General features: G+C 38.6%; 2 protein-coding genes across 4 annotated transcripts; one reads left to right on the top strand and one right to left on the bottom strand.

Annotated features, from left to right (window-relative positions):
• Positions 1-317: 317 nt before the first annotated feature.
• Positions 318-11,906, bottom strand: LOC148063185 (casein kinase I). Of its 3 annotated transcripts, XM_087811811.1 has the most exons (13): positions 11,751-11,906; positions 11,325-11,550; positions 8,388-9,246; positions 8,245-8,314; positions 8,005-8,153; positions 7,696-7,930; positions 6,547-6,632; positions 6,389-6,473; positions 6,087-6,235; positions 5,742-5,822; positions 4,981-5,082; positions 3,785-3,891; positions 318-1,147 (listed from the first exon to the last, which is right to left on the bottom strand). In XM_087811811.1, exons 3-13 carry the CDS (start codon positions 8,676-8,678, stop codon positions 1,093-1,095), a joined length of 1,410 nt encoding a protein of 469 aa, XP_087667937.1. In that variant the 5' UTR covers positions 8,679-9,246; positions 11,325-11,550; positions 11,751-11,906; the 3' UTR covers positions 318-1,092. The 3 variants fall into 3 exon arrangements, with proteins under 3 accessions (XP_087667937.1, XP_087667936.1, XP_087667935.1); XM_087811810.1 differs by lacking the exon at positions 4,981-5,082 and having other exon boundaries at positions 6,087-6,232; positions 11,751-11,904; XM_087811809.1 differs by lacking the exon at positions 4,981-5,082 and having other exon boundaries at positions 11,751-11,903.
• mrpl37 (mitochondrial ribosomal protein L37) lies at positions 11,555-15,729 on the top strand. The gene is made up of 9 exons (XM_087811813.1): positions 11,555-11,571; positions 13,445-13,650; positions 13,734-13,917; positions 14,021-14,136; positions 14,215-14,400; positions 14,470-14,624; positions 15,142-15,270; positions 15,353-15,427; positions 15,523-15,729. Exons 2-9 carry the CDS (start codon positions 13,494-13,496, stop codon positions 15,598-15,600), a joined length of 1,080 nt encoding a protein of 359 aa, XP_087667939.1. The 5' UTR covers positions 11,555-11,571; positions 13,445-13,493; the 3' UTR covers positions 15,601-15,729.
• Positions 15,730-16,344: the final 615 nt, after the last annotated feature.

A 16,344-nucleotide genomic window follows, 5' to 3' on the forward strand; every position in this document is an offset into this window, starting at 1 on the left:
AACAGGGCCGGGTCTAGACAGGCATGTATGAGGGGGCAGCCACAAATCTTGAGGGGGCATTGTGCTGTTACTTACATGTAAGTTTGAGGGGGCACAACATTTATTTGAGGGGGCCAGGCCCCCTCTTGCCCCTGCCCTGATTCAGAAGCAACTTGCTCAAGTCCACGGTGATGCACTTTATTGCTCTACTCACTTTCCCTGCTAAAATGTCTCACCACAACTGCCTCCACAGATCTCAGGAGGAGAAATGTTGCTGCCGATGACTTGTGTGACTATGTTGCATTACTGGAGGTTAACAAATCTTGAAAACAAACAACTTTTTGTCCATCACTTGTTTAATGGAGTTATCCAACTGTCATCCTCCGACCCAGAGAGAAAATTAAAATACAAGTTTTAAAAAAACAAAAACAATTTCAGGAACACACTAGAAACTACAATCCTTCAGAACAAATGAAAAAGACGAAATAAAACAACAACGGAGGACTCAAATGGTTTTGTTATACTTTTCAACAAAAACAAAATAGTTTTTTTTTTTTTTTTTTACAGAAATCACTGAAAGTTTTCATTCTTGTAGTAGAGGTTTTCACCTGAGGATCAAGCACACAGAGCTGAAGCTCCGTGGACTCCCTCCGACCTCAGGGAGAAAGTATCCGTGTGAGATTTTGTGAGAGCTGCATCCCTCTGTCCATTTAGTCTTTTATGAGATCAGCTTCACTGAGAGTGCAGTGTCTCTGCACATGTGCGGGTGTGTATGCTTGCATGTGTGTCTCTGTGTGTTTAGTTTCCCTCAGAAACAAGCTTGTGAAGCAGTGCGTCTGGCTTTCGCCTATCGTCAGACTCCTCCGCGGTTCAGTCCTGCTCAAATCTCAGTTCCATGATTCTCCATAAATAGAGTCGACCATTGTTGTCACGTTTCCATATTAGCGAAGAATCTGTGGCCTTGTAGTTGATCCAGTACATGAGCTGAGTGAACATTCTGCTGCCAGGTGATTCAGTGAGTCCAGGTAGACTCCAGGGTTGGGGACAAACTGAACCAGGGTCAAGTGTGAGGAAGGCTGCGAAGGAGGAGGAAAAAAAGACGTACTCTTGCTCTCATTTGTGTCGCTGCAGAACTTTCCTCTTCCTCCTCTTGAAGAAACAGCAGCACCTGTGACACAGACACCGACACTTCAGACACACGTGGTTCCGACCAAACGAGGAAGTCAATCGACGAGCCTCACCAGCAGAGATTTAGGCGTTGCCAGGTGTACGTTTTTAAACAGTTGAATATTTTTAATATGATTTTTAACATGTTCTTTTTTTGGTTTTAACACAAGTGATCTTGTTTTAGGACATTAAGACATGCCTTCAGAAGTCCAATCTAAATGCGGTAACATGCTGCCCACGTCCTCATGTTCTGACTTTCTAACTCTTTACGCTGTCAGCACTGATTTACAAATGTACTGAATGTTTGTTTTAAGATTATTTTTCAGTTGAAGTCCACCAATCATCAAATAACCAGAGACATTTATGGTGACTTGCAGAACCGCACCTAAAGATTATTTTAGAAATTGTCGGACCTGCTCTTGACTTAACAGTAAAAGAGGTGGAAAAAACATTCCATTCCAAAAACATGTATTCTCTCAACAAAAACTTGGAATAATTGCACACACAAATTGAAAAGTGCAGTAAATTGGGTTTTTCTGAGTTAAACAAAATCACAGATAAACTACTAAACAGGTGAACTACTACAACAAGCACACATCCATAGTGTTGAAGAGTTGAAACTCAGACATGCTCCAACTATTACCCACTTCCTCCATGTGCATATATGTATCTAAAAGCATTAGTGTCACTTGTTGGATATAATTACCTATTCCTACTTGTTTGGCATTCCTTTGTTACAATTGATATTCCATCAAATATTTTTTAAGCATGCTTTATCCTTTTTCTGTTGTTTTCAACACGTATATGAAAGCATCAAAAAAATGTTTTAAAGTTACTTTAATACATCAACCTTCACAGTTTATCATGACAAATTGTATTACTGAAAACACATCTGTGGGGTTAGGGGACCCTCATCTAACATTAAGTCTGTGGTGATGAAAATCATCAAAATCTGTCAAGACATACAAATACAAGCAAGGCAGTGATGTCATTGAGACATGAAGAGGACCAATGACAGAGAGTACAAGTCAGTTCAAGTTGAGATTGATGCTGCAGGAGTTTATATGTCAACGATGGTGTAATAAAACCTGACACTGAGTCCTGGCTGTAAGATTCAAAGTACCTGCTCTCACCTGTTCACTGGAGTTTGGTGTGAAGCTTGTCAAGTAAGCATACAAGACAATATTTAGGTTTGTCCACCTTTCCTGTACTCCAGTTATCTTTGTCATGCTTCAACGTTTGGGTGGAATTCTCACTGCATTTAGTCAGTATCACTGATGCTGCATTTTTCAGCTCTTAAACAGGTGATCTGCAGGTTTAAGGAAGCCAAATTTAAACTTTAAGACTCTGTATTAAGACCAATTTGATCAAATTAAAGACCCTAAAACCATGACCCCATTTGAGCTTTCTTTGGTCAGTTAGGCATCTAGCATCGTACAGTTTGGTGAGATAAAGAGTAAGCACAGGAAAACTGGATTGAGAACAACATCAAGCTATAATGCTTGCCATCAATAAAGCTAGTGATATTCTCTGCATCATTAGTTTTCCACGTGCGCCATGTGGGGACAACATGTGTGCTTACTTCCCTTTATGTTTTCAAATTAATGTTAATTAAAGCTTAAAAAGAGGAAGTGCAGCTTCCAAATAGGCCTGAACGTTTATTGAAAAAAATATATAATTGTGATCATTTTTTCAACGTCCTCTTTTTTATGCTTTTTTTTTTAAATGTAATAGAATAAATGATTAACTTTACATTACAATGTATTTCTCTTTGATTCTCAAGATAAAGTTATTAAGAAGCTTTTATGATAAAGGAAAATTAAGCATACCTTAAAATAAAGGTTTATTTAGTTACTCTAATTACGCTTGTAAAAAAACAAAACATATAAACTAAAAATACTAAAAACTACTGTAAAAACGTGCTTAAAGTGTGATGTAAACATTTATATTTATGAGTCAATAATAAATCATACAAACTTCAGTGAATAGTAAAGAAAAGTGAAAACGTCAGTCATTCCTCTTTTTCTTACTGCATATTTTTGCAGTTTCTCGTGTGTTTAAGTGCATTTCCTGTCATACACAATAATATATTATCATTACACAATTTGAATTGTGTGATTGCATAAGGTTACTTTGAAGAGCACACACAAACACACCGGTGGTGCACACACACATGCACAAGAGCAGACACACGTCTCAATTCAAATGTACGAATCGATGTCAGGATGTAAAGTTGTTGAAAACACTGTAGTTAATAGTTAATAAAATTTTTAAAAATGAACATTAAATAAAATCGCAACCTCTGCAATATAATAATCGCATTTTTGAATATCGTGATTATATCGCAAATCCGATTTATCGTTCAGCCCTACTTCCTACTTCCATCAGTATGTGTGAATGGCTGTCAAAAGCACTACCGAATTTCCCCTCGCGGGACAAATAAGGGATTCTAAATCAACATGAACTGTTTCCCTCTCCAGTTTCACATGTTAACCCATTGGTCTGCAAAACAGTAGGATATCTGTGTTCTGTGTTGAAATGTCACCTGAGGTTGTCTTAAAACGGACTAATAAAGTGGTTGTGAGATGGACCTTGAAAAGAAACACATGACAAGACTGGTTCAGAGTGTGCTTCTTACTTGGTGTCGTCAGCCACCTCCACCTCTGCGTTGGCGGTGATTGGTGCATTAGAGTGACCTGCCGTAGGGTCGTCCGTGTTCAGCTCTCCGTTGGTAGAACTCATCACCTGCGGTGAAAACAGAGAGAAGTGCACATTTTCAGACACGTGTCTGTGCTTGTCGATGATGCCGACCATCATCTCCCTAATACTAACATTAGCTATGAGGTTACATTTATGAGTTTCAGCAGCAATTTGATATTGTAAGACCAGTCATTTCTTGAAGTTATGTGATCTTATTACAAACTTTACATCAATTTCTGAGAGATGGGGAATGTGATTTCGGTTCAAGACTTTGATCTGAAATGTTCAGACCTTTCCTATTTAATAAGTCTCTTGATAATGTATACAAATGAACAATGTCAAGTAATAATTAACATGAAATTACAAAATTACTATTGATAAAAGTTGTGAATAGTAGAAAGTGAATTGTCATTAATCCATTCAATGTTATTAAAAAAAGATATTTGCGAAAAGAAAAAGGTAGTCAATGTTAATCGATGTTATGAAACCATGAGTCTTCAAAAGGTAAATGTCCATGAAAGGGCTCATAATCCAGGATGGGTTTCTGCAGTCAGCAGCAGGTCCTAGCATGTGGTGGAGGTACCAGATGAGACTGGAGAATGTTGATTTGATGACGTGGCAAATTTCAATGAAACCACTACAAAGAATTTTAGGTTCACTGAGTTTAAACTATGACAGAATGCCATGTTTCCCCTGCTTTTTACATTACACTGGTAATTGTTTAACCAGTGTGTTAAATATATAGCAACTGTATTACATACAAAGTAAAACATGCATGATGTTGACATGATCATGTAGCATTCAACAAGATAAACCTTTGTTGCACAAATTAACAATATCATTTATAATCTGCTGGGAAAAAAAATATTCCAACTTAACTGTAACAATACAGGTAAGTGAGCGGATGAAGTGACATAAAAATGCATAATTGAGGGCCAAACCAACAACAGCAAGTATACTAGTGATACAACCCGATAAACAAATACTAAACACAGAAGGACTTAACCATATGACCCATTTGTGATGTGGAGAGAACTAGAGGTCAGGCCTGCACCAGAAATAGAGGCTTGTGGGCAGGCGACATGTAGTTAAACAGACAGGAAGCAGGCAGAGCTAATCCTCAACATCAAGTACCTGGACGGAGCCGCCCAGCCTATCAGCAATGAGATGGGAGCTGAGCAGCTCTCTATTGGTCACTGGAGTGGGATGGGACTCACTGCCTCTCCCCTGAGGTGACTAGAGATCAGACCACGAGGAGAAATAAAAGAGGTGATGAGGTGCAAGAAGGTGGTTAGACAAGACGGAGAGTAAGAAAAAGAAAAAGTAAACATGAAACAGAACAGCAAGGAGAATTAGACCGGCACATTTAGAAGATAGAGGACTGATGAGAGGGCTTAAACATGCAGAAGTGGGTTGAAACAGAGAGTTTACAGACAGTGGACCAGCATCAAAAGAGTGACATTTCTTACTCTCCTTACTTTCCTTACTTTCCTTTAACAGCCCAGAAAGCAAAATTAATTTATTAAATAAACCGATTTCAATTAACAGCACCTTAAGTGCCAGACTTATCCACCCACGCTGTGAAAAAAGGAGTGCTTCCATCGTCTGCTTTTAGGCTACCAATAGGCTTTTTTCCCCTGTGAACTTCTGTGACAAAACAAATTCCCCCACTGTGGGACGAACAAAGGGTCGACTTATTATGTTAACGTTCATTCTGCAGACAGAGGTAGTGGTGAAATATAACTTTTGTTAGTTAAGATGTGAGCATAAAAGCCACTGGTGTATTCTCGCATGTGTGTGCAGCATAACCATTGCACAAGGATGCAAGGTCAACCTACCTGTACAGCAACATTGATCATGTTAGAATGTAGAAGTGCAAGGTAACAATTCCATACCTGATTTTTGGTCTGTGGCGTCTTCTCTCTGTTGTTTGACTGGAGTGGAGTCTCACTAGCCACTGGACCAATAGGTGTTGGCTGTAAACATACATTCATATACAAGTGTGGATATATTGTCTTGTATTTTTATAATAAAACTTTTCATTCACAATTTGAGAGTCAGTATCCTGAATAAACTACAGAAGGATATTCTTTTACACTTGTTTGCCAGGCTCCGAATAACCATATTACCAGCCATAATCTATAATTATATTGTTAAATGCAACCAAGGAAAAAAAGGTATGCCACATTGATGTCTTTTCATTCAGACATTTGATCGAAATACATGCTCTGCATACTAACCAGGGGCTTCCCAGTCCAGTCATACTGGTAGTCAAAGATGTATCCATTCCGGTCAAAGAGATCTGTAAAGAGCTTCCTAAGATAGTCGTAGTCTGGCTTCTCGAAGAAGTCCAGCCGTCGCACGTACCGCAGGTAAGTTGCCATCTCTTCTGTTACATAAAACAAGAATCAAAGTTCACACATTACAAAAAAAAAAAAAATCAACCATGAGTAAAAGGAATTATACCAATGAAGTAATAAGTATAGTTGGAAAAGGGTCTATAGAAGGGTGGAAATCTTAAATAGCATCCATGTGTACAAACCTGGAAAGCCCTCACAGAGGACTTCTATGGGTGTGTCTCTCTTTGTATCGCCTATCTTCTGATAGCGTTCTTTCAGAGTGTCAGCCTAATTGCCAAAAGGAAACAGGATTTAACACTTTGTCAAGTCTACCAGTGGTCAAAGTTTGTTATCAACTCACCTTCAACCCCTGCCATGGAAGGCTTCCTCGCAGGAAGTACATGAACATGTGACCAAGAGCTTCCAAGTCATCCCGCCTGCTTTGCTCTGAGAAAGGAATTATTTTGTATTACGATCAAGTACGTTTCTCTTTTTCTTCACATCAAATCATATATGATATACATTCTCTAAAATCACAGCATAATTTGAAAACTTATAGGGTTAGATCACCCAAAATTCAAACTTCACTCAACCTTATGTCAACTAAGTGTTGGGATTAATCTGTTCTTTTTTAAATTATAGACAAAAATGTATGTTCATTTCAAAGTGACACACTTAAGAACATCCAAATACCTCCATGGTGTCTTCACGCCCATCTTGTACTGAAGCCTCAGGATGATATATTCTTCCAAAAGAAATACAAGTCTATATTTCAAGCTTGTTTTAGTTTTAGCTTGTAGTTAGCGAAAGCTGCTAGGCATCAAACCAAATTAAAACATGGACTTTTTCAAGATTTTTCTGAACAATTATTCATGTTGAGGCTTCAATACAAGATTATCATGGCAGACAAGAACCGTGAAAGCGTTTAAAAGTTTGTACCGCCTTGTTTTGGCAAAAATAAAATGACGACAACCAAGCTCCAGTCCTACATTGAAATGAACATACTTTTTTGCATACAACTCTAAAAAGGAATGGTTTTTATCTAAAAATAATCCAAACCCTTAGTTGACCTGAGGGTGAATAAAAAAATAATGAAATTTGAACTTTCCTACTCATATATAAACTTTCACATAACCCTTTTTTAAAAATAGAAATTCAAACCATTTCCTAAATTTCAATGGAAAAGGAACATCAAGATTAATGAAAAAATGTGGTAAAATGCGTGTATGTGAATATGGATTATGAGCCCTTTCATGAACATTTACCTTCTAAGACTCATGGTTTCATGACATTGTTTAATAATGACTACTTTGTTCTTTTCGCAAATATTACTTTTTAATACCATTGAATGGATTAATGACCATTCAGTTTTAGACACAATTACCACAAAGACCAGATTTGTGTGTGAAAACTATGAAGACAACACAATTTAACACGGTCTAAGAAATATTATGTATCCTGTAAGCAAATGAAGTTTTTTGGTGCATGTTCCTAGAAAAGATTGGCGTACCTTTCCCCAAATGTGTATTGATACTCATGTATCTAGCAGTTCCAGTCAGACTCTTGTGTTCCCTGTATGGGATGTGTTTTTTGGTCTCGGGGTCGATGTATTCTTTTGCCAGGCCAAAGTCTATTATGTGGATGGTGTGTTGCCGCTTGGATCCGGGTCGACCCACAAGGAAGTTCTCTGGTTTTACATCTCGGTAGATTAGGCTTCTGGTGTGAACAAACTCCATACGGGTTATCTAAAAAAAAATTTTAAAAAATACAATAAATTGGTTAAAGAGCATGAGCAAGTTAAAGTGTGTTTTGAACTTACCAGCTGGATAGCTATCATGAGTACAGTCTTTAAAGTAAATGTCCGCTCACAAAGATCAAACAGATCTTCTAAGCTGGGTCCCAAAAGCTCCAGAACCATAGCATTGTATTTACCACAAGGTCCGAAGTAAAACACCTGAGGAACACCCTCTGCAAGGCAAAAATCAGAAGCTTGTATAAAACAGAAAAATCTAAAGAATATTATGAAAATCAGTTAATTCAAATAAAGAATGGCTCTGACCTGAAGTTCCCAATTGTTTGTAGAATCGATACTCTAGGTGGAGTTGTGGTGCACGGGACTTGATTGGCTCCTGAATAAGGAAAAGAGGGTGAGAAATCCATTGAACTTTACAATAAAAAAATGAATGTGGCGAAATTGTTTACCAGTTTAATAGCCACATATTCATTGGTGTACAGATTCTTCCCAAGTCGCAGCTCTCCAAAGTTTCCACAGCCAATCTTCTTTCCAACCCGGAAATTCGGGCCAACCATGAGGACCCCAGAGTTGGAGCCACTTCCCCGGCTGCCATGCCCTGAGCGGCTACTTGTCTTTCCAGGAATCCTCTTTCCATCTTCTCCATCCCCTTTGCCCCCACCGCCCCCACCGCCACCGCCGCCACCGCCGCCTGCACCACCTCCACCACCTCCACCTACTCCTCGCTTGTCGAAGTCCATCAGTTTGTGGTATCCTGGCTTCTCCACGATTACGCCGGTTCCATGCAACCAAAACAACCACCAAAACAAGCGCCTAGCGGCTTGACAGTCAGCTTGACTGAGAGGTGCACTGACCCTAGGGTCCTTGAAAAATGTTAATGGCTAATACAACTATTTGGGAAAGGTTAGGGTTATTTCAAGATTAAAATCGTTTGAGGTCAACAAGGTATTGCTTCAACATTAGTTGTTGAAGAACTCTATAGTGAGAGAGACTCACAGTATAACTGGTCAAGGGCATCAGTTCCAACTCAATTGACACCCCCTTGTAGGGGCCAGAGATGGAGTAGGGGGAGATAATTGTTAAAACTTTGTATCAACCAAAAACTACCCTTCTCTGTTAAAACTAAAAACCAAGCCTGGTTGAAAGCCCACCATGAAAGCAGATCCCAGTACTTGACTTTTTACTACCAAGATTAACTTAATTAACGTTTAAGTTGTTTGGTTTATTCTACAGCTGGTCTCATGGCGAATCAGCATGTGCACGAAGATCATGAGTGACGACTTGAGCCTTGGATACTGAAGTCCAAACCTGGAAGAAACCAGAACAAAAATAGAATATTCAGGACAGCATCCGTTTTATCAGTACTTGGTCAAGTACCGGTATGTGTTATACATTTAAAAAATATAATTTCAGATATGAAGAGAATGTCGGAAAAATAACTTGTTAACATGTTAAAGAACATGTTAAACTACATTGGCTGGTTGTTATGCGTTTCTTGCATCAGAGATGGACAAAAATACAGCTAAATCTTAACTCTGGACACAGTCCCACAGTGAGGTTACGGACTTTTGAAGACTTTGTTATAGATCTCTAACTTATTTGCATAAACTCCATTTACCCCATAGTAAAAGGAAAAAAAAACATTTTGTGTGAGTAAGTGTATGTGCTAGCAGAGGCTATCAACGTGTATAATATTATTGTATATTATTACAGTAGAGCCAATTGGAATAGTCAATTTCTGCCATTTCAAAATGTCTTACTCTTGTAACAATTGGCGATTATTATAGATTATTTTGGACTATTTGCCTTCTGAAAATAAAAGAAAAGTGGTGATTTATTCTATTCCAAATTTTTGTAATTAATTTCAAAGTAATACATAATCTCCCCAAATGTAACTGCAATAGAAATTAAGAACATGTATATTTATTTATCTTAAATTTAAGTTCAGAGGTATAAAAGTATATCTTACACAACCATTGGTGAAACCCTGATTAACAGAATACAACAGGATGTTAGTTTCAATAGGATCCTAGTGAAAAAAAGGTTATTTATTTGAATCCAGTAACCAGATGCAGTAATTTGACTTTCTCCACATACTTTGTTACAAGATAGTGACTTTCATAGATGCCAGCGCCACCTACTTTAACGGAGGAGACATTAGTCAATATTTCATTTTACTGTGCTAAAGGTATATTGGGGCAATGGTATGACACAGACTATGGGATGGTGTCGAAGTATTGCATTGGTCAGACTATTCCGAGCATGTTTATGAGGTCACAGCTCATTCAATCACGGTGGACTGCTTGGTCCCAATTATAAAGTGCTCCAGGTCATTTCTGGCACTCCCATATGACCCAAGAAAGGTCCTACACACATTTTTTCATTGTTTTTTTGCAAATTTAGCAATGAACAAGTGCCTGACCTCAGCATGACCATGTGAACAGAACATGTTGGGGCATGAACCTGCTTCAGTTATTTCGAGCAGAAGCTAAAGACACTTTGAGGAATGAAAAAGTTAATGTTGATTTTAATGTAACGTGTCATTCTTGTAAATTAATAATTATATTAATCTGCGTGAGTTGAGCCTGTCCAATTCAAGATACAAGACTGCAATAAAGCAAGGCCTACACATTAGTGTTGTTAAACTGTTCTAACAACACGAGGCAGACGTTAGACAAATATACAGGTTTTTAAATAACGACATAAACACAAACTGCGTGTGTAGCATTTATCGGAACATATCCGTTTTTTACCAAGAAGATAATACGGTTATTATTTGACAGGTTGGCTTGATCTAAACACATTTGATGGGCCTTAACTAAAATAATAAATTAATAATAAATGTACCAACTTCATAGTTGGACTACAGTATTCATCAGACGTGTATTGCTTCTTTATAATGTTTTAACGAAGCAACGAGCAGCCAAGAGAACCAAGACCACAGCTGTAAGCAATAGCAAAATTAAAATTAAAATAAGCAAAGGTTGACCAGGAACAAATCACGGTTTCATTTCGATCCAGAGGCAAACATTACATGTGTGTTATGGAAAATATGATATGGATTTACGATAAGCCAGCAGCAGGGCAGTCCAACGCAGGAAGTTGAGTTTAGGCCACAGTAGTTTGTTGAGCCTTATAATGCATTTTTCATCAAAGTTTCATTCTGTATTTGAAAAACGATTCAAATAGCCACGTTACATGTTTTTCAACGATGCCCTGGAAGAAAAATGGCGATGCTGTGTATTAAAGATGCTACGTGAAGAAGTGAGAGGCTAACGTATACTAGCATTGTAGCAATGGAAGCTAACATTTGAGCCAGCCATATACATTCAGCAAGAATGCAAGATAAAATAGCGAAATCATAGCCAACATCAAATGTTACAAACCTGAATATATTCCTCTTCTTGTTTTTTCACTTGCGTCGGCTCACTGTCTTCGCCTCATTTTCCTGGCCATCGTTTTTTTCTGTGCATGTTTGGCTAACCAGCTGAAGAGCCTCGCCAGTGTCCACTACGCAATTTGCGTAGCTGCTCATATGTTCTGCTTACAAAGCGGGCGAAAAGGAGCGTAACAGCGACGGTGACTTCCCAACGATCTACGCTGATGGTGTACCTGCGGTAAACGTCATGTCACGTAAGTTTTGGGAAAAATCTTTTTCTTGGAACTAGATGTGTAAAAATATTAATGGTTTTCATGGATTACACAAAACAATATAGTTTAAAAAATACACAAGACATACAACTAATGTAAAAATAATGCTATCTTAATGCGCCAATCTGATAAGAACAGGACGTAAAAGGGAAATGACCTACCTGTCAATAATGTGAAATACATTCTAGATTCTCGTCAGTCCGTATTTCAGTAAATACTTGAAACTAAACTGGCTTCACAACTCAAAGTCAGACAGTGATGTGTGATAATCTGTGGAATATCTGTATTACTTCAGTTACGAAATAAAACATAGTCCAGCCAACCTCTGTGTCCGGAACCTCTCTGAATTTATGTGAGTCGTTTGCCTTTTAATATGCGCTTACTCCTGTTTTGATCTTGTATTTTTTAAACTTTGAAAGTAAAGAAGAAAGTTGTATATAAAGGAAGAAAGTCATCAATTAAACTTAAACGTTTAAACTCGGGTACAACTTGAGCTAAGTAAGTATAATGCCCCGTGCGTATCAAAGTAAACAATGAAGTCACCTGTTAAGTATAAAGTCCAAATGTTGAGAAGAAAGCCAAAATGTTTTGAATAAAATGAGCCATTGTGAATGCAAGTATGCTGTTGTTCAGTTGATCAGACTATTTACAATGTTTAAGGTGCACTCACAGGTGCATATTTGGACCATGTATTGCTATACACTTAAAAAATACATAGGGATCACCAAAACAACACACTGTATATCCAACTCAGTCACATCTATATTGTCTTATATTCATACTCGTTTTTACCTTTAAATGCTTTCCTTTTTATAAATGCAGTTGTTGAAATTCCAATATGGTTCTTGGTGCTGCTGGGGAAAGTTTCTCCTCATTATTACACACCAGTTGTCTTTTAGAAAAGACACGGAACAATTACCGTGTTTGCATGTTTGGATTACATGTAGAAACGTGATAAAAGTTGTTTAAAGATAACTTGTTTCATGAATTTAGGTGTGCTACCCTAAACGAAGCGTGTTCTTTGCTTTTTTTAAGTGAGTAAAACCTTCGATTGACGAAGAACTTGATGGCAAATATGTAATTGTCGATGTAAAACCACTCAATTAGTGTTTATTAATATCAAATCAATATTTAAAAACTGAATATTCTCTCAACAGGTTGTTTATAAACATTATAAAAGTTAGGGTCACCCTTAACCTGTATTACCTCGCTGTAAAACTTGTTTTCTTGTTTTAACACTTTTGTTTTTTTATATTTTAAACCTTTAAATGTACGTTTGGAAAAAATACTGATCTCTAAACAAAATACCCAAGATGTCAACCATATAAAAGTTTATAAGGGGATCATGTTTACTATTCCGACCTCACTAAATATGTTGGTTTGTTTACGCTTTATGATGAAATAATTTGTAGATGTTGCTATGTTTATTTTTATGAGTAGGCTCAGTTTAGCGTTTAAAACATATACATATATACGCTTGTTCTCCCTCTCCTTGTCTTTCCTTTTCAAATTCTAATCCATTAAAAACCGCCTAGTGGCGGTAGTGCGCCCCTAAACGGATCGTTCACGACAACAACAGAAGAAGAACCAACATGGCGTCCCCCTGTGGCGGTGTTAACAGTGTCAGTCACAGGAGATGATTCAGGTCAGACAGATGTAAATTGCGAGGATACTTGTTATTGTGGGACGTTGAAATGTCGTGTTTAAGGGTATTTAGAGCCAGCTCTTCGTCCCCGGTCTTTTTAAAAGATGCGGGTTTGATGTCGGCACATGGACGTGGGGTCCTCGAGGCCCACAGACTTCTGTCCACAAGCTGTTGTCTTGCAAAACAAAAAGATCTTCCGCGTAAACCCAGGGAGAGAATAGAAATCCCGGGCTTGGAGAAGATTACCTACGCGGAGAGGATGCACTATGTACCAGGACTGGCTAAGCCTGTGTTTCCGAAGTGGAAGGCGGAGGTGGAGGACAGCTTCAACTACAAGTGCCCCCCGCCTGAGAAGATGCCACTGCACAGGGAGAAACCCTGCTACGTGTTCCACCAAAGGACCAGCATGCTTGAAGGTACCTCTAAGGCAGTGGGCTTATACACAAACTATGTAGAAATGTATTGACATGATTGTGTTGTTGTCTTCCGACCAAACCAGGTCTGCGCCAGGCGCTGTGGTTGACCAAGACCAAGCTGACCACAGGACTGCCTGCGCACTTCCTCTCACAGGCAGAAAATAATGCCAGTCTAATACCAGACCAGGATGAACGGGTGGAGAACGCTATCAAACAAGCTCGGTTCTGGGACACCACAGAGCGTAAAACGACTAAACCCATTTACAGGTAAGAGTTCTTCTTCTTGATTCTGATTTTAACTGTTGAAGTCCCCCAATCCAGGTCTGCATGATAGAAGTGGTATGACATTGTTTGTCTCTTCTTCGTTCAGCAAAACCCTGCTTCTCAACCTGCTGCATCTCTGTGGGAACCTTCAGTGTACACACCCCAGCCTCAAGAGGAGAATGTTCTCTGAGAATTACTCGCTATCCACCACATGGACTAGGGGTAATCCACCTTCCAGTTGGTCTAATATCAACTCCATTGTATGTCCTCTTCATGTGTGGCTTGATCTTTGTGCTCTAGGTGATAACCTCTTCCAGATTCGGGGTGTGAACGGTCTACTCCACTCCAGCATGGACCCTTTGCCACTGGTGTCTGAAGAACAACACGTGTCAGAGACGGCCAATGAAGCACTTGAGAACTTATACCCTGTCTCCCCAACAATAGACCTGCAGGAGATCTATGTCTACAAAAAAGTCAATTGCACAGGTGAAGCATCACCATGAAGGGTGTCTGAGTGTTGTGTTATGGTTGTTTCATTAACTCTTGTCCCATTAGGTTTTAGCGACAACTGTCCATACCAAAACGCCCACACACTCTACTTCCTGCAGGATTCAGATCTTCCTAGCAGACTCAAACCGGATCAGTTCCAAGCCAAGATGATGTTGTTTGCTTTTGGAAATGCTCTGGCTAGAGCACACAAGCTATATGGGGTGAGGACAGACAACAATTCACAATAAACGGATGACTAATTGTAAACATAAAAAGATTGCAATCCCATAGATATATAAACAAAACGGAGACAAAACACACTTTATTATCTACATAAGGACAGCAAAATGACAAGCATGAAAGTAAAGCCTAAGGAACATGAACAAACTAGTCCACACAAGTGGGGCCTGGTATCATAACCAGTTTCTTTAATAGATTAGATTAATTTTTTTTTCCTCAATTCATAATCTGGTCTTGAATATAGACTCATTCGCACACCACAATTGTGATGCATCTGCACAAAAAGGCGACAGAAACGTGATTCTTTCACATTAATATTACCAATATGATGAAAACAAATACTGCATGAACACAAACTCCTACTGGAGCTCTTCATATGAAAACAGATCTTCCAAACACAAACTGACAAATGTTTCAAAGAAAAATTGAGCTAGCCTATCGAGATTCCAACCATCAAATAAATATTCTTTATTAATTTGAGTTTTTGTTTTTTATCAGGTAAAGCAGACTGTTCTGGATAAGCCCATTACAGTTCAGGCCATCGGTTCCAACGGCCGATACTTTCATTTCCTGATCTTCCAGCTAAATACCACAGATCTATCTGGAGACGATGGCATCAAGAACCAGGTGAAATTCATTACCTTCCGTTGGACTTGAGCCACATGAACATACTTTCATCAACTTGGTTGTACTGTGCTTATGACTGCAGGCTTGGCTTGACGGAGACGTTGAGCTTTACGACTTCGCTAAAATCAAACCATTAATCAGGAAGAAGGAAGTGAAGGTGAGCCACATTGATGCTCATTTGAAAAAAAAAAAAGGCATGCTGTGTGACTTGAGGGAGGAGCTGATGGAGTTAATCATTTTCTTTCTCTTTAGGTTCCTGCTGGTTTACAAGGTTACAAGCCCGAAACTTTCCAAAAGTTCCTGACTTTTTACCTTAACGGAGCGGTTTAGGAGCCCCAGCTCTCTTGTGGAACAATTTGTGTGTATGAATGAGTTCTGTCCGAAATGAAACTGGGTCAAGCTAGACAGACCATGTGTTCATAATATCTTCTGAAACGGTGAAATAAAATTTCAATGCGAGTGTGTCGTGATAGTTGCCAGGACCACCTTAAAAATCTTTAAACACCATTTAAAGTCATGACAATTGACAAGAGAGCATGATTTTGATATTGTTTTCATCATTTGTTCTACACTAAACACATTAGATACTTATTGACATCCATAATCTCTGTCCCTTATATTAAACCGAAGCATGCTTGTAGGTCACCGTACAGACATGATCATTAATCTGTTTATTTTAAGTCGCTAGGCAATGAGTTTGACACGGCAGGTATCAATGCAGAACATTTTTTACAATGTGAAAAAATGTGTCCGACACCAATTCCTGCAAGAGGGAGGTCCTAAATGTTCATATGTCCCTTCAACAATGATGTTGATGTACACATGCTGACGTCACCTTTTATTTTTAATCCAATACTCATTTTCGGAACCATTATTCAAATGGTTTTAAAATCATACAATGGGATTTCAGTTTTTCCTTTCACAGTTGTGTGGTGTACCTACTTTCTTGACACATGTTGATGGAATAATGCGGTACTGCAGTGTACCCAGCTACTATGGGCACACCTTAAGGACCATTTAGATCCATCTCTGTTGAGCTGAAGGAGAGAACAAGACCATGTAGAAAAAAAAACA

This window comes from Callionymus lyra, chromosome 16 (assembly GCF_982586985.1).
Source record: "Callionymus lyra chromosome 16, fCalLyr1.hap1.1, whole genome shotgun sequence".
NCBI lineage: Eukaryota > Metazoa > Chordata > Actinopteri > Syngnathiformes > Callionymidae > Callionymus > Callionymus lyra.

Coding starts and splice junctions, on each gene's coding strand:
- LOC148063185 (XM_087811811.1), bottom strand. CDS start 8,678: ATGGACTTCGACAAGCGAGGAGTAGGTGGAGGTGGTGGAGGTGGTGCA. Junction 8,154..8,244: donor CAAACAATTGGGAACTTCAG/GTCAGAGCCATT, acceptor TTTGCCTTGCAG/AGGGTGTTCCTCAGGTGTTT. Junction 6,633..7,695: donor CAATACACATTTGGGGAAAG/GTACGCCAATCT, acceptor TTCCTTTCTCAG/AGCAAAGCAGGCGGGATGAC.
- mrpl37 (XM_087811813.1), top strand. CDS start 13,494: ATGCACTATGTACCAGGACTGGCTAAGCCTGTGTTTCCGAAGTGGAAG. Junction 14,137..14,214: donor ATCCACCACATGGACTAGGG/GTAATCCACCTT, acceptor TTTGTGCTCTAG/GTGATAACCTCTTCCAGATT. Junction 14,625..15,141: donor GAGCACACAAGCTATATGGG/GTGAGGACAGAC, acceptor GTTTTTTATCAG/GTAAAGCAGACTGTTCTGGA.